This window comes from Gracilinanus agilis, chromosome 1 (genome assembly GCF_016433145.1).
Source record: "Gracilinanus agilis isolate LMUSP501 chromosome 1, AgileGrace, whole genome shotgun sequence".
Lineage (NCBI taxonomy): Eukaryota > Metazoa > Chordata > Mammalia > Didelphimorphia > Didelphidae > Gracilinanus > Gracilinanus agilis.
This window is the reverse complement of record NC_058130.1, coordinates 170,608,971-170,627,886: the sequence shown is the minus strand read 5'-3', so window position 1 is coordinate 170,627,886 and position 18,916 is coordinate 170,608,971. Positions and strand designations below refer to the sequence as shown.

The 18,916-nt window shown below is 37.1% G+C and overlaps 1 protein-coding gene across 1 annotated transcript in view; it reads left to right on the top strand.

The window, feature by feature from the left end:
• Window positions 1–18,916, top strand: part of LOC123249300 (ectonucleotide pyrophosphatase/phosphodiesterase family member 7-like) — a 57,688-nt gene that overhangs the window by 25,937 nt on the left and 12,835 nt on the right. The window contains exons 2-5 of the mRNA XM_044678295.1: window positions 2,578–2,723; window positions 9,315–9,941; window positions 15,423–15,660; window positions 16,427–16,562. Coding sequence (XP_044534230.1) covers window positions 2,578–2,723; window positions 9,315–9,941; window positions 15,423–15,660; window positions 16,427–16,562 — 1,147 coding nt within the window. The remainder of the gene's footprint in view (window positions 1–2,577; window positions 2,724–9,314; window positions 9,942–15,422; window positions 15,661–16,426; window positions 16,563–18,916) is intronic.

The following is an 18,916-nucleotide window of genomic DNA, read 5'->3' as shown; positions in this document are numbered from 1 at the left end:
AAAGAGCCCTTAAAGATCATTTAGTCTAATGGGCATACAGGCCCAGAAAAAGCAAAGTTTCTGCCCATGCTCATAAAGCTAACTGATAATGGAATTGGAAGTCCATACAAGCTGAAAAATAACAACAAAATGAACTGATTTGAAAGACTGAGTTGGGGGTAGGGGAAGGGTGAAGAGTCAGAGGGTTTATCAACACTTATAACTGTATTTATACTAAGAGAACTGCTCCTAAGGTCCAAATTGTTCATCTAGAGAAATTCTTTCAGGGCCTTCTGGTTGAATACCCTGACCTTTGGGTATTTTTTGGTAGGAACAAGGTGACAATATGTAAACTCATCCTTAATGACTAATTTTGCGAATCTGAGTGAATAAAGGAGAAATAGTCAAAGCCAAAATTCTTACATTATTTGCTGTATTAGTCACAGAATTTTAGTAACAATTTAAAAGAAATGCAACATCTATTTTCTAAAACATCCAAAGGAGATATTATTTCATGAATGATGCTTTTTCTTGTTGAAAATGAAATGTAATCTTCTCAACTTTGAAGACCAAGAAGTAAAAACTTTTTTTTCAGTCAGGATTGAAAAAATGACACAGAGCAAGCTTATAAGAAGGCCTGGACAACTCTAATATTCCTTTTTTAATTATTTTTCAAAAAAGTCATGATTTTTTATGGTTGGATTATTGTTTTTTCAAAGAATTAGTCAATCAATAAGCATGTATTATTAAGTGCCTACTATGTGCCGAGCACTGTGCTAGATGATACAAAGACAAAAGTAAAATGGTCTCTGCCCTCAAGAAGCTTATATTCTTTCTGGAAAGAACAAAGTACATATACAGCATATAGAAAATAGCTACAGGATGATTTTTAGGGAAGAACACTAATAGCTAGAGAAGATCAAGAAAGGCTTAAAGTATATCATGGCACTTGAGACGAGTGTTGAAGGAAACTAATGAAGTAGAGGCGAGGTTAGAGTGAATTCAAAGTCTGGAGGACAACCAGAGAGAAAGGAAATTTCAAAGTGCCACATATGAAGAATTGTAAGAAGCCCACTTTGACCAGACCATAGGCAATGTGGCAGGGAATAATATCCAATAAGGCTAAAAAGGTATGATGGGGTCAAGTTCTGAAAGGCTTTAAATGCCAGGGAAGTTTATATTTGCTCTTGTTACTAGGAAACCACTAAAGTTTATCAAGTAGGACCAGCATTTTAGGAAATTGCATTGGGAGCTGTTTAGAGGACAGACTAGAGTAGGAGGGTGGGGGATGTCTTGAGGCAGATAGAGGTCAATAGAGGAAGTTAGATCTTAACTCCTAAATGTCCACAGTGTATCTCTATATTTCACCAGCACCTCAAAATCAACAAGTCACTAATTCCAAAGGTGATGTGGTTAGGAAGATTTATTCTTCAATTTCCTTCTCTGGAAACACAATCTCTCTCCTAGGAAAAGAGACCTGGGAAGGAGAGGAGTCTCATGTTCTAGAAATGACTTTGTTCCTGTCTCTGTCCATCCCCAAACAATACTACCCATACCCATCTTCTGAGATAAAATATAAACTCTGTTTGGCATTTAAAATCCCTCACAGTCTAGCTCCAGCCTATCTTTCCAGACTGATAAAGTCTCCCCTTCATGTACTCTATACTCCTGTCAAATTGACCTACTTATTTCCTATTCCTTGTATGCAACATTTGTCTTCAACTCCCTGCCTCTTCACAGGCTGTCCCACATGCCTGGAATGCTCTTCTTCCTCATCTTCATGTCATGGAAACCTCTACTTCCCTTCAGCTCATATACCATCTCTCTCAAGAAGTCTTTCTGATTTCCCTCTTTGCTAGTGGTTCCTCTCCTAATTACTTTATATTTTATACACACACATATGTATATATGTATGTATATCTTATATTTATTTATCTATGGACATGTGTGTCCTCCCAACAGAATGTATGCCCCTTGAGGGCAAGTACCATCTCACTTTTTTCTTCATAGCCCCAGCCCCTAAAGGTAGTTCGTGTATAAAGTGCTATAAAAAGGCATCTAGTATATGTATGACTAGAGATAAGCAATAGGAAAGACAGAGCGAGTATAGATAGCTCTGCTATCCACAAACTTTTAAGTTCTAAAGAGCAAGGGTTCTTAATCTCTCTGTGAGTCCTGGACTCTTATACCTCTGGATCCCTTTTCTGAATGTTTTCAAATCTGTGAAGGAAATGCTAAATCTCAGATAGAAGTTATTGAAAATAAAGACTAGAGCTTTTCCCTTCAAGTTCACAGACCCCCTTGGAATCTTTCCAGAGAGCCCATGCCATTCTATGAATCCCAGGTTAAGAATTCCTGGCTGAATAGGTAGTTTCCTTTACATTGGGTGGATTTGCCTTTATATCCCCTGGACTTAGTGTCTGGAAACATGACAGGTGCTTAATAAATGTTTGCTAATTGACTAGTAGGCATTAGACAATCAAAAGATCTTTTTAATTCCATACAGCCTCACATTCATGAAATATGGGTTTTCATCCTTCCCCTAAGACCATGTTCTTCTCAGCAGTATCCCAATACTTTCATTCTTTTATTCACTAGGTCGGTGGATTGAAGATCACGGAGTCATTCACAACATGATGTTTAACACAGAGACACTCTGGAAGTTCTCCTTCAAGGACACGCAGAAAAAGTCGGAGTGGTGGGACAATGGTGTGCTGCCCCTCTGGATCACGGCCCAGAGGCAGGTACTGTCCAGATTTCTAGGGGAACTGCCAGAGGCCTCACCTCTTATGTCTATGGCTAAGAGGAAAGGGAATTGGTTGAGGGAGCAGCCAGGTGAGCACAGATTCCCTGTCCATCAATAGTATGGTAACAATATGTCCCTATTCCCTAGGGTCTGGCTCTTCTTTAACCCCTGATCCCATGAATAAGTTCCAGTTTTGAGAAATAGCCTAATGAACCTTGCTCCACATCAATGACCCCACTTCTTTCAGTGGACACAAAGGCAGATTTCAATATGACTAGAGTTTGCCAAAACTAATTTATCTTATACAAATCTAATGGAGGATGTATAAAGATGAATAAGATATGGTTCCTTACCTCAAAGGGCTTCAACTGTGTGTCTCTTATAATGGGGGGTGGGGAAAAGTGATATGTGTGTATAAATATACACACATGTATAATATATATATATGTTATATATCATACACATGTGTATGATATATATGTTATATATTATACACACATGTATAACATATATATCATATATGTTATACATGTGTGTATATTTATATGTGTATATGTGATTATTAGACTTTACCCAGAGCATACTTTATACAGACACACACTCACACGTATATATGTATCTGTACATATGTATATATAAGGAAAGAAAATGTAGGCCCACAAAACATGGAGAAGCTCCACATATAGCGAGGACATTGTCCTTGTGAGTGGCTCAAAAGGATGCAGAATATACATCTCTAGCCTCTTCTCCCTGACTCTCCCCTCTCTTTCTCCAAAGGAGACTTTCATTCCTGATAGGAAGATAAGCAGGCATTCAGGGCCAGTAGTCACTGTGCTCTCCTAAGAAACAGGTGGGTACTAGGCAAATACTGTTCCTTTTAAATAGTATTACTCTAGAGCCATGTTGGTGAACCTATGGTACGTGTGCCAGAGGGGGCTGCTCCCTTCCCCCTCTCCACCACACCAGAGGACATTTTTTCACATCACCTATTCCTCTGCCCAGCAGCCCAAAGGGAGCATTTCCTCCCTTCCCTGTCTGGGGTAAGGGGGCAGCTCACATATAGCATGAAGGTGCAATTGCAGCATTTTGTCTCTTAAAGGTTTTCCCATCATTGATCTAGGGTATATGACTGGATTCCAGCTAACTTAATTATCTATCATTTCTAGAGGGAAGTGGGATCACAGGCTCTATAACCAAGATTTGACTCCTTTCCCACCTAATATCAAATTCTGCAATTAATATATTAAGAAAATAGCAAATAAACCCACTTATCCAAATATTAGCAAAACATAAATCAAAGAAGGTATACATTAGAGAATATATACTAGACAATACAGAGTGAAAGAGCTCTCCCATTGGGAATGAGGTAACAGCTCAGAGAGAGTCCTAAATCTCACCCAAAGGGAAACTTCCTGAAGTCTCAAGACTTCTCACTCCTCTCATATCTTCCTCAAGTTTTCTCCTTAAGCACCCTGAAGTGGAGTTGGCCTCTTCCATCAATTCTCTTCAAGCTAAAAGTCAGGAGTGCCAGAAGCATCTCATCACTTGAAGATTCCTGAAGACTCAAAGCTTGATGAGTCCCCAGAAGGGATTGGCCTTGAATAGTCTCAAAGGAAGACTCAAAGGAGACTGGCTTTGAAAAGTACCAAAGAGGGACTTCAGCTTGAAGAGTGCCCAAAGGAGGATTGCCTGAGAACTGAAGCTTTCCCCTCTCACCAACTCTGTCCTGCCCCTCACATAGGGCAGGGCATTCTTCTTTACCAATAAAGAAAGAGTCTTATGCCATTGGGTTCTGAGACAGGAATCACATATGTGTGTATAGATGTATACATATACATATATATGTGTATACATATACACACACAAATACATAAAGATTTTTTTCCTAATGTAAACACATACTCCAGATTTCACAGGGGAAAGTTCTTGGTTTTCAAGCTAAGAGACTTTTTTACAGCTTCAGAAGAAAAGCTAGGACTCATCCCATGAAGGATAATACCCTAAAGACATTTCAAGTTGTTATTCACCTGTGTTCTGAAAAAAAAGAAATCAGAGCTGGTCAGGCTTTCCTCATACCTAACCCTAAATCTTCTAAAATCTTCCACTTTGTTATCAGTTATAAGATCAGGAATTTAACTATACACAATCCTTTAAGGGATACTGGTAAAGAAAATTCCCTTCTGATCCATCCATTCTGTCTAATGCCTTAGTTCTAAAAAAATATCCACCATGAAATTTTATTCTACAGAGGGCTTTTCACTTTGGTATTTGTTGAACTAAACGTTTGAAACCAACATTTGTGAATACTCAGGGGGGTGGGGTAGTGAACAGAACCTTCCCAAAGATAAATGTTTCCTACCTCATTTTCATGCCATTCCTGTCTGTTAGATTTCCCCCTTTCTTGTACCTTTCCCCTTTATTTCTGAATTTAAAACACAAAAAATGAGAAGCAGGTGGTATCTTCAAATAAATTAGGTTGTAGCTGAAAACACTAGTCCCAACTTTTAAATATGGTATGACAAGCTTTCTGCACATAGTAGCAGGAAAAACAACAAATCAAGAAGCATTCATTAAGACCTACTATGTGCTAGGCACTATGCTAAGTGTTGGGGACAAAACAAAAGGCAAAAAATTGTCCTGTCCTTAAGGAGCTCATAATCTAATGGGGAGGGGGAAACAATATGCAAACAGTTATGTAAAAACAAGATATATGCAGAATAAATCATAGATAACCTAGAGAAAAATCACTAGCATTAAAAGAGATGGGGAAAGCCTTCTTACAGAAATAAGATTTTAATTTAGACTTCAACAAAGAAGGTAAGCCAGGAGGCAGAGAGAAGAGGGAGAAAATTCTAGGAATGAGAGACAGCTGGTTGAAAAAGCACAGAGTTGGAAGACTGTCGTGGACAAAGAAGTCAATGTCCCTAAATTAGTGACAGGCAAACTATTCCCCGCAGGCCAGATCCAGGCTGTAGTTTGCCCATCACTGCCTTAAGCAATTCCCTAATCACTATGCCCCCACATCTAGATGTAGTGATTAGGGAATTGCTTAAGGCAGTGATGGGCAAACTACAGCCTGGATCTGGCCTGCGGGGAATAGTTTGTCCATCACTACCCTAGATCATAAAGAATATACACGGAGGAGAGTAAGGTATAAAAAGACTGGAAAGGTAGAAAGGGTCCAGATGGTGATGGGTTTTAAAAACCAAAGAGAATATTTTTAATTTGATCTCGGATGTACCAGAGAGTCATTGATGTTTACTGAATAAGTGACTGACATGATAAGATGTGAGCTTAAGGAATATATCATTTTAACAGCTAAATGGAGTGTGGAATGGAGCAGGAGAATCTTGAGGTATGAAGACCAATCATCCAGCTCTTCCAATAGTCCAAGGAGGAGGTCCTGCTCCAAGTCAGTAGTAGTATCAGAGGACAGAAGGAGGTATATATGAAAGATGTTACTAAAGTAGAATGAAAACCAGTTTGGAAGTCAAAGAAACCAGCTTCTATTCCTGACTCTACCACTCTACCAAACAGTGGGAACTCAAATAAGCCCCTCTCTGGCTCCATTTTCTCATATATAAAATGAGTTGGTGGAACCAAGTTCTACAGCATGTTCCAGTCCTAGCATTCTTTAATCTTCTCAACTTTTTAAGAGAGACGAATATTTTTCCTTAATTTACTATTCAAATCCTTTGGCCTCTCTATTCTCTTACTCGCATATTATTCCTTCACTGTCATTTGTCTTATTCATGGAATTTGTCTTATTGTCATTTATTTGAAGAGCTCCAGTGTATTTTTTTTCCTCCTGCCCATCACTCATATGCTGAACTGTCTTCCTTTTTTGCTGAATTTGTAAGTGGCTGTGCAGAAAGAGTATCTGGTAGGAGAACAGATTGATGACTTGCCATTCATTTGGCAGGTGAATGTCAAATTGTTGCATCTCGCTCAACTGTCTGTGGACTCTGCTACAGAGCTGGGGCAGAGAGCCAGTTCCTCAGGAGGGAAAGCAAAAACTGCTACAATTAGTGTTAACTCATGGCCATAGGTCAGTCTCCTAAGAACAATGATCCTGCATGTCCCAATTTGGTTTTTGAGAGCATCTCCACATTGTCAGGCAAGTCTCCTCCATGACTGGGCTGACAGTAGTCATTTGCATCATCTCTATTGTCGGGAGACCCATCCCTTTCAGATGAGTTTTGTAGAGTTCGATACAGTAAACTCTAAGATATCTGAAATGTTTTCCCTCAATGAGACTAATGTTGCAGGTGTCTATAAAGATGCATAGTAATCGATGGGCCCTTGGTGGATGAAGTTTAAATAATGATTGAGTCCCCTGATTGCTTTTAGGAGCGGGCATCCCATCATTCACAACACACAAGTGAATCTATGCTCTGGCAAGACCTTACTAATGGTCAGGTACAGAGAATGAGAACATTTCATTTGGAGCAGGCCCAGACTTTAAATGAGGACACAATGAAAAGAATTTGATCAATGGCAGGGATATTTCACAAAGTTCTGAATTCCTGGTCCTCAGAAAAACTCATTCAGCCATGGCTATAAGACTCGGAAACCATAAAGACATAAAGGAATGTTTCACCTGTGTCCAAAAGATTTATACGTAATGTTAATAGGGGAAAAAGGGCAGAAAGGATAAGCTAAGTAACAGAATCACAGCTGATAAGTATCAATAATAGGATGGCATTAGGTTACTACCAAGGGGGGGATTTGAACATGCGTGAAGTCTGACAGCCAGATTTCCATTTCCTAGTACTAATGAAATCTCCAAGAAAATCCCATCCTAACTCAGTGAAGCAGGAAGCAAGAAGAATACCAACAGCCTCAGCCTAGAAGAATGTTCATGCCTACACAATGCATCTCAGTGTTAGCTAAAGCCTTCTCCTTATTGTGAATAATAAAGGCACTAAAAATAATGAGCTGACCTCCACTTAAAAATAAAAAAGTTCTTGGAATCAAACCTTTAGATTTACTGCTGCCCATGCAATTTGAAAAGACTGAAATGAAGCCAACAAATGACCCCAGAAAGAGGGGGTGCTAGATGCAGTGAGTGGAGAAATGGTCTTAGAGTCAAAATAGACCTAAGTTCAAATCCTACTTCAGACACTTATTAACTTAGTAATCCAGAACAAGTTCTATAACTTCTCTTGGCCTCACTTTCACATTATGACAATGTTCTTAAGCTTTACTAAAAAATACAAACATTGAAGATAGTGCCACTGACCCCTGAAAAAGAGAGGTAGACAAAATATAAAGCCAATATAGAATCCTATTAATAATGTGTCCCTATCAGGAGAGAATGCTGGAGATTAGAAGTCAAAATCAACAACACTCATTTTAAAAGAGCAGCACAAAAAGAGGAGGAAGAAAAAAAGGAGAAGGAGGATGAAGAGGAGAAAGGAGAAGGAGGAAGCAGAGGAGGAAGGAAAGAAGAAGGAAAGGAAGAAAATCTAAGAGTAGTTGTCATCATCCAGGGAAAATTCATTTATATCAAGGGTCCTAACATACTATCCGTTAACAGCTATAATATTCTATGTGTATTGCTAATTGGCATGAATAAACTACCTGTTGGGCAGCTTTGGAAATTTAAATAATCATATCAATTCTAACATCAGGAAGTTGCTGTGCTACCAGTACAGGTTGCACAGACTAAAACATTCAAATCTTCAAAAGTAAGAATTTAAGTACCAACCTTCATCATTTTGATTAAAGTGAAAATGAGATATTTTGGAAATAAGATATCTCTCACTAGAAGACAGGAGAATGATTCAATTAATGCAGTGGGTACAAATAGCTTGTAGGCTCTTTCCTTACCTTTCCTCAAAACAGGAAAAGTTTTGGTTGTGAACATTAGGAATAGTTTTCTTTCACTTACTGACCAAATTTTCTAATACACAATTCTATCTTTCCCCAAATTTTCACACTAAAGTAACATTATTATTCCTTTCTTCTTTTCTACACCTGCCCCCTCATCTTTAATCCAATAAGTGCTTTTATTTTGAGAAAATTTTTCCACATTTCAAATCCAAGGTGTTGTAAAAAATGTTACATAAGTCTTGTCCTTCAAGTTGATATTTTTGGAAAGAAGGAAGGGCAGAGAGGGGTCAGCATCCAGCCATACGGTTAATTGATAAATGTAAGGAACTCATGGTATAAGAAACATGCTCCATTGGCACAAATCAGCAACTCTTCTTTTTTTAACCCTTATTTTCTATACTGGTAGTAACTCTTAGGCAGAAGGGCAACAGCTAGGGAAATGAGAGTAGATTAGGCAGAAGACCAACCAAAATCTTGCAGCGTATATGGTATAAATAGCCAAGGGAGACTTAAAGAATAGAAGGACTATAAAATCATATGCCATCATAACTTCTCCAAATGTCCAGTGGAAGGCATCATCCCAAGGGATGTTCCTAATGATGCCCAAGTTTGTTTTAGGAAAATAACATGCTTATATATTAAATGAGTTTATAGTGAGGGGCCAATAACTTATATTTTGCTTTTTTTAATATGACCAAAAAAAATCAACATTCCTATCAAATCATGCTCAAAAACCATCACCTCTGATTTATAGGGAAGAAAAACTGCTTCGTTCCACTTTCCAGGAGGAGGTGCAAACTACAGTGGGGAAGCCGTGCAAAGGTCTCTTTTGGAGTCTTTTACCCATCCTGATGCCAATGAGACTGAGTGGAGGGAAAATATTGATATTGTGATGAACTGGTTCACTAAGGAAAATTTTGATTTTGTAACCCTTTACTATGGAGAACCTGACAATGTTGGACACATGAAAGGCCCTGAGACAGAAAATAGAAGAATTATTATCCAGCAAATTGATAGGACTGTTGGTTACCTAGTAGAAGCCATTGAAAAGAATGGCTTGAAGAACAATCTCAATGTCATCATCACATCAGATCATGGAATGACCACAGTAAAGAAGAATCCTAATGTCACAGAGATCTTGCTGAAAAACTACATTAAATTCAGCGATTTAGTGAAATTTGATATCCTGGACTATGGTGGTTTTGGTATGATTCTTCCCAAGCCAGGGAAAGAGGAAGAAATTTACAATGCATTAAAAAATGCACATCCTCATTTACATGTATATAAGAAAGAAGAGTTTCCAGAACATTTCCATTTTGCAAAACACAGCCGAATTCTACCCATCTTGGTTTATGGTGATCCTGGCTACAACATTAATGGGGTAAGTTCATTCTAAAATATATGGATCTGGGGGCAGGTGTTTAGAGTACCAGGTCTGGAGCTGGAAGATCCTGGGTTCAAATGTGGCTTTAGACACATAGCTGTGTGACTCTGGCTAAGTCACATAACCCCAATTAGCTAGTCCTTATTGCTCTTCTGCCTTAGAATCAATAAAACAGAAGGTAAGAGTTTTTAAATAAATAAATATGAAATATATGATTTGAGTGTAAATTGAACTCAATTCAAAAAAGTGATTAAGGAGATACTATATGCTAGACATAAAGATGAATAAGAATTAGTCCTTGATGCCAAAGAATTTGCCCACTAATGGAGAGAGCAGCCTGGTGTAGAGAGGAGACAATGTGATACAGTGAAAGAAATATCTACATAGAGATGTCCTGTAGGCAGCTGGAGATTTGGGCCTGGAACTCAGTTAAGAGGTAAAGACTGGAGATGCAGGTTTAGAATTGTGCATAGGTGCTGGAGCTAAAGTCACAAGAATTAATGAGATTGCCAAAGGAGAAAATAGAGAACCTAGAAGAGGCTCGGAGACAGAACCTTAGAGAACATCAATTTTCAGATAAAAGATAAGGGGACTTTTGACCTTAAGGTAGGATTTTAAATTAACAAATAACAAGTCTTATGCAATTTTGGCTTATGGACTCATGCAACTAGCTTAAAGGAATCATATTTTCAATTTTCTGTAGGAGTTCAGGAGACTCAATGGCTCTGTCTGCTCTGTCATAAAGTGAGCTCTCTCTTTATACCCCTACCTCTGATTTATAAAACACAGCCACTCTCTTCACTCCTTCACACCGTCTCTCCAAATGCAGATTACCTCTAGACCTCTGATTCTCAAGTTATTATCATTCCTCAGCACCTAACAGAGTGCCTTGTATATAGGAGGCATTTAATAAATGTTCGTTGAACTAAATTGAATTGAAATTTTGCTTGATAGGTCCCTTCAAGAGGACAAAAGTCATTTTTCTCACTAGTTTGTACTAACAAGTGGGAGGAAAAATATCACCAAATAGTAGTATCTGAGGTTTTTTTAAAAACTCTTACCTTCCATCTTAGAATCAATATGGTGTATTGCTTCCAAGGGAGAAAAGTAGTAAGGGCTGGGCAGTTGAGTTTAAGTGATTTGCCCAGAGTTACCCAGCTAGGGAGTGTCTGAGATCAGATTTTAATGCAGGACCTTTCATCTCTAGGAATGGTAGTGTTTTTGATGAGACATGAATATGCTTGGTGAAATCTGGTTTTTACTAAATACAGCATAAAATTTCCTCCAATGATGCAATGATAACTAATTTGTAATGTATTAACTTAAAGAATTACCTGGCTATGAAGTCACAGAACTTGGGTTCCAGTCTTACCTTAGTCACAGAACTTGGGTTCCAGTCTTACCTTAGACACCAATTACCTATGTAACTCTAGGCAAGACCCTTGGCCCTCATTTCTTTCATATTACAAGACAATGGACTTTGAGTCCAAAAGACATGGATTCAAATCCACCCTCAGACACTTACTAGCTCTGTGACGGGACAAGTCACTTAACATTTCTATAAAATTAGGGTGCTGAACAATATAGCTTTCCAGGTTATTTCTAACTCAAAATCTATAATCTTATGATTTGTCAAATATAAGATACATAGATACATAGACAGATACATGGACACATGGATACATGGATGGGTGGGTGGATAGATAGATACATACATACATACATACATAGAAAGATACATAGATAGATACATAGATACATGGATACATGGATGGATGGGGAGAGAGAGATACATGGACACATGGATACATGAATGGGTGGGTGGATAGATAAATAGAAAGATACATAGATAGATACATAGATAGATAGATAGATAGATAGATAGATAGATAGATAGATACATGGATACATAGATATAAATATATAGATAGATACATGGACACATGGATACATGCATGGGTGGGTGGATGGATGGACAGATAGATACATGGATACATGGATGGATGGGTAGAGAGGGAGAGAGATATGGATACATGGACATATGGATACATGAATGGGTGGATGGGTGGATAGATAGATAGATAGATAGATAGATAAAGGTTATGTGAACTCCTTAAGAGCAGAGATGATTTTTATCTTTGTCTTTGTACCCAGTGTCACAGTATCTGACCCACAATAAAAATTTAATAAATGATTATTGATTGAGTGATAGTCACCAAGTCCATATATGTCAGAGGCAGAGTTTGTATCTAAGTCTTTCTTATGCCAAGAGAGGCCTTTTATCCACTGTACCACACAGCTTCTCTTGCTAATTTTCCACACTGCTTCTTTTGCTAATTTATGCCAGAAACAAAAGTATAAACAGAGTTATGTTGAAACAAAAATATGAAATCAAATTTTGATGCTAATGTGTATCATTACATATGTATATGTACATATGTTATGACTATAACTAAACATGATTCTCTGGACCTCCCTTTCCTTATCTATAACATGAAGGGATTGGGCTAAATGGTCTCTAAGGTCCTTCTCTGTCCTTATACCTAAGATTCTAAAATTCAATGATCCTCAGTAATAACAGCTCTTTTTTAATGCGTGCTTTATATTGCAAAGCATGTATTATAGCATCTCATCTGAGCTTCACAAAAACACTAAGGCAGAGGCAGTCTGGTTATCCCCATTTTACAGATAAGGAATGAGACCGAGAGATTATATTATTTTCCCAGGACCACACAGCTAGTAAGTTTCTGAGGTAGGATTCAAATAAAGGTCTTCCTAATACACATCCAGTACACTATTCACTCCCCAGACATCCAACTAACTGCCCTCGCAAAATGTGTTTTGTATTTACCATGTTTCTGAAATGAAGTATATCAAAGATGAGTTTACATTTACCTTCCTTAATGACTCTCCCTTGTGCTACAGAGGATTAGTTCACAGATAACCCAAAGAACTCTTGCCCACTGATCTAGATGTGAAGCTAATACTGAGATTTTTTTTATGACCTAGAGATGCCCATGCACCTGTATGATGATTGGCTATTGCCAGGATTGAGAAGGCTAATGGTGAAGTTGTTGCTTGGTGGTGACGGTGGAAATGTGCCCAGTGTTCAGTGATGCATTCTAGAAAGCACTTTTGAATTCCATAAGTTGTAGTCATCTTAATACTATCCTTGATGATGTTCTGGGTCTGTGAAGCCGTGATATTTATTAGTCATTTAGCTATTTTATAGACCCAGTTAATTATACTTCTAAATAATCACAAGAATTATGTCATCCACTGTTCTCTATAATCATAGAAGGGCATGGTAAATTATTGTTAAATAGTAGAATGATGGGTTTAGAGGTGAAAGGAACACTAAAGGCCATCTAGTCTAACACTCATTTTCAGATGAAAAAAAATGAGACCTGAAGGAGTGAAGTGTCTTTTCCAAGGATATGAACACAGATCTTCTGATTCCAAACCCTGTGTTCTTTCCACTGTACCACAGAGTAAATAAAATTGACAAAGATACTTGATAATAAACTATTCTCAGGAGCAGCTGGGTGGCTCAGTGGATTGAGAGCCAGGCCCAGAGACAGGAGGTCCTGGGTTCAAATCTGATCTCAGAGGGGCAGCTGGGTAGCCCAGTGGATTGAGAGTCAGGCCTAGAGACGGGAGGTCCTAGGTTCAAATCCGGCCTCAGACACTTCCCAGCTGTGTGACCCTGGGCAAGTCACTTGACCCCCATTGCCTACCCTTACCACTCTTCCACCTATAAGTCAATACACAGAAGTTAAGGGTTTAAAATTAAAAAACAAACAAACAAATCTGATCTCAGAAACTTCCTAGCTGTTTGATCCTGGGCAAGTCATTTAACCCCCATTGTCTAGCCCTTACCACTCTTCTGTCTTAGAATAGCATTAAATTCTAAGACAGAAGGTAAGGGTTTTTGAAAAAATAGAGTATTCTGATTCATGTAATTTTCTGGTTAACTAATGATTAGGCTGAAAATCCCTTCTTTTTCTTGATAAAAAAAAAAGTGTTTCTAAATATATATGACTTACTTGCCAACCATATAGGATAAATAATTTTGCCCTTTCTTGAGCACTAAGGATCTCATCTAAATGATGTCAAAACCACTGAAAGCATGAATTTTTATGTAATGGACCATAGATATAAAAGTTAAGAGATTAGGTCAAATCCAATTAAATCTTAAAGACCAATTTATTTTATTGTGATTTTTTTTCTTTTTCTAAATAGTGAAGCACATTTTAAAATTCTACTCAATTGATGGTTTGGGTTAGTAAGGTCCTGGATAGTCAGAGTTCTGCTCTACAGTCCAAGAACCATTCTTGTTTCATTCAAGAAATAGTCTTTAAAATTTCTTTAGGAATAGAGATTACAGAGAATACCTTCTCTTTCAAGCGTTTTTCCAAACAATCAACTTTTTTGGCTTTTATACTGAGATATTGCACTACAAGTTTCTTTTAACAAGAATAACAAGTATTTATTAAATGTTTACTGTGTTCCAGGTACAGTACCAGATACTGGGTAATACAAAGCAAAAAATATAATATAATGGGCCCTTCCCACAAGGAATATGTATTCTATTGGAGGGTAGTAAGGGTCCAAGCAAGAACATTATGTATAAAAATAGTTAATTCAAAATATATACAATTTCCATGGAGAGTATGTTCATCTACACTTTAAAGAGAAATCAACAATCATGGAACCATAGGATAAGAAGAATTCATAAGTTAGAGTAGCAAAGATGTAACTCCATATCGCAAAGAGATTACTGATGCAAAGTAAGAGAAAGTAGATTGTTGGCTTTCTTTAAATTATCAAGACTAGCTCTAAAGCACAGGTTAATTGTGTTTGAGCTGTGTCATACTAGATTTGCTTTTTGTTTTGTTTTTGTATCCCCAATATATAGTACCATGTCTTCCACAGAATAGCCACCAAATAATCTATGGTTTGGTTTGCATAGACCTAGCCTTTCCATTCAAACCAGATTTTTTTGTTACAAAGTAAAGAGCATTTGTTTTCAAAATAGTTAAAAATATATTAATTCTGAGAAGAAATGAACAGTCAGTGTTTCAGTGCTTATGAAAAATTATGATTTAGATTGCTCACTGATGTGCCTAAAAAAGGTGAGGGGAGATGAAATATAATCAACATGAATGACTGTCCGAAGCAGCAATTCTTGCCTCAAACTACAGGAAGCATACATTATTTTCCTAATTCCTCTAGCCTTTTCTTATGGTCGTGTGCTCTTTACTCTCGATCCCAAAATTATAGAAATTTTTGTTTCTGGATCCCAAAAAAAGGGATTGTTTCTCTGGATATCTATGCCACAGAGGAAGAAAGCTGTAGTTTAAGTTTGCAAAGATCTTAATGGTGCTCAAAAGTTTTAAAGTAGTACACAAACACCACAGATTAATGATAATATGCCTCCATTTCATAGAATTATAACCTCTACTGACTCTTTCCCAGCGTTTTATACTATATGTCAACAAAGGGGATCATGGTTTTGATAATGCAGACATGGACATGAAAACCATATTCAGAGCATTTGGGCCAGATTTCAAGAAGAATCATCTGGCAGAGCCTTTTGACAGCATCCACATTTACCCGCTTATGTGCAAACTCCTGGGAGTGACACCAGAACCTCACAATGGATCTCTGACAGTTACAAAGGACATGCTTGTGGACACTTTCAATCAGGAGTCAGGTGAGATACAAAAGCGATAGCCCAGTGAATTTGCAGAAAATCTACTTTTTAAAACAAATAAGCACTATTACGTTTCCTAATGGTTCTCCAGGATGACAGTGGTCCATCATTTGTTAAGTTCATAATCCCTCCATGTTCCATTAGAACTTGAGAGAGTTGTTTTTGTAGGAGACATCTTTAAAAAACAAGAAGTCAAGGAATAATCCTCATCTATGTCCCTGATCTCTAGGGAGTTATAAAGTTAGACTGCTCCATGATTCTCTTCTGGAAAATCCATCTGCCTCCTGACAAATTCATGTGTCCAAAATTTGGTAGTTGCTCACCATAATTAAAGAGCAATTGTTTGAGGTAAAATCAGAAGCTTCATAATTTTGTTCATTACTGAGAAGCAGAGCTCTGTAAATCCCTAACTTAGCCTGACTTCTGAGCAGAGATCTATGGGTGATTTAAAAGAATCAAGCAATAGTCTTTCTACATAAGTAATATCTCTCTTGAATAGACACTACCAGGTTATTTTACACAGGATAGATATTTTCTTCCATTCAAGAGACATGTCCTATAAAAATCCTACCACAATCTGTTGCTTGGGTGATAGCACATAATCAGGAACAAAGAGGGAAATTCCCATTTCTTATAGAGTAGATTTTGCTTAGATTTAGGGTAGAATTCTTTTCAATAATTAATATTAAATAATATAACTGGAGATTACTCTTTCCTGGGGCCCCTGAACAAAGGTTTCACAAACTAAGGAAAAAAAACTTTTCAGATTTGATAACAGGAGATGAAACTCAGAGGACAACTGCTTTGCAAAAAGTTGCTATTGGCTTAAGTGTTGCTACCGGAATTCTGGTCATTGTGTTTGTCTCTGCTGTCGGGTATACTGCTGTTAGTCGAAAAAAGGGGTAAGTAGTCTTTGCACTGTCCATGGTTCATTGTCATTTTCAATACAATTTCATTCAAGGGAGGCATATTTGGTATGATGGAGATGGCAATGGCTCTGTTGTCAAGCGATCTGGGTTCACATCTTGCCACTAATGTGACAAGTCACCTGTGTGACCTTTAAAATCACTTAACCTCCCTGGGCCTTAGGTTCTTCACTTATAAAATAAGGTTTTTGGACTTGATGGCCTCTGATATCTGCCCTAGATTTATTTATATTCCTATGATTACTGTTGAAGATGAGTACTTTGATAATATGCATGGAAAAACTCTTTCCAACAATTAAACCAATACTTAACACTATTCATCAACAAACATTTACTAAATATCTATTCACTTCACATTTTAGAAGTTATGAATGTGTTACCATGTTCCCTTTTAAGCAGTCTTCATCACTGTTGCACCACTGCTGCCTGTGTTGCTATAAATTGTCTAAAAAGTTAGAACTTTACTTAACCTTAAACTCCATTTCAAAATCCACATTTAAAGTAATTTATATTTGAACTATAAAAATTTGCTCTAAGCTGAAACATGACCCTTAAAGGTCTCCAAACCCTAAAGCAACATCTGAGTAAGAAATCAATCAGTCATTTCCCATAGAAACCATTAGCCAAAGGAGAGATAAAGGAAAAGTTCAATTTACTGGTTCAATCTCCATGCCTACGGCATAATTTTGGAAAAAGCAGTCTTTTCATAGTGTTAACTTGCATTGAATTTTTAATGAAATAAAGCCTTGAATATTAATGTTAAATCTTGAGTGCAATACATATGCACCTCATGCCAGATATGGTATAATCATCTCTTCTATATAAATATTACCTTGGATTTGAGAAGTGGGAGGGAAACCAGTGGCCCAGCTTTTACTTTCACCTGAACCCACTGGACCTATGAGGGACCTTTAGAAGTTTTCTTTTATTTCCAATTTTTTTCTATTATTTCAAATTTTACAAAACCAAATATTTCCATATACAAAAAAAGAAGATAGTACACAAATCTATATGTTTAACTTACTTTTCTTCACATCTACATAATAAATCCTGTCCACAAAGGTCCTGTCCCCATCCTCCCTACATCTCAAAGGATATCATCAGGGAAGCCAGCATGATCATATAAATCATCTTACATGTTTTATCTTTCTGTTCACTTTCTGGAGGGAATGTCCATAGTTTATCCTTCCAGTATTAGTTCTGTGGCTGAATATAATGTTCTTCTGGTTCTACTCATCTCACTGTTCATTATCTCATATAGTTCTTTCCATGTGTTGTTTTAAACATCAGTCCATTCATCATTTCTTATGGTATAATAGTATCCCATCACAATTATATAAAATATTTTCAGCCATTCCCCAGTTGATGGGCATCCCCTCCGTTTCTAATTCTTTGCCACCCCAGAATTGCTATATTTTGGAACATACAGGTTCTTACCCAGCAATTGTATTACTAGGTCTAAGGGTAGACACAATTTTATAACTCTGAGTATAATTCCAAATTGCTCTCCAAAATGGTTGAATCAGTTCACAGCTCCACCAACTGCGTATTAGTGTCCCCATTTTTCCACATCCTGCCCCAACAATCATTCAGTCCTTTTGTCATTTTAAACAATCTGGTGGGTGTGAGGTGATATCTCAGAGTTGTTTTTGGTTTGCAGTAGAGATTTAGAGCATTTTTTCATATACCTATATATGGCTTTGATTTTTTTCATCTTAAAATTGTCTCTTCATATGTTTTGCCCATGTATCAATAGGGGATGGATTTATTCTTATAAATTTGACAAAGTTCACTATATATTTTAGATATGAGACCTGAGATGTTGTCTATAAAAATTTTTCCCCAATTTTCTGTTTTCCTTCTAATCTTGGCAAAGTTTATTTGTAGAAAAACTTTTCAATTAAATGTATTCAAAACTATCCATTTTTCATTTCACAATGCTCACCATCTCTTGACTCAAATTCCTCTTATCCATAAATCTGAGTAGTATATTCCCTGTTCTTCAAATTTATTTATGGCATCTCCTTTTATGTCTATCATGTATTCATTCTTATCTTAGTGAATGGTATATTAATCTATGCATAGTTTCTGCCAAACTATTTTCCATTTATCCACGCAATTTTACCAAATTGATTTTATCTCAAAAACTTGGATCTCTGGTTTTTCAAATACTAAATTACTATAATCCTTTACTGCTATATGTTGTCTGTTCCACTGGTTTATCTTTCTATTTCCTAGCCAGTACCAGATAGTTTTGATAATTGCTTTATAATACAATTTAACATCTCTTACTTCTAGATTTCCTTACATTTTTTCAATTAACTCCTTTG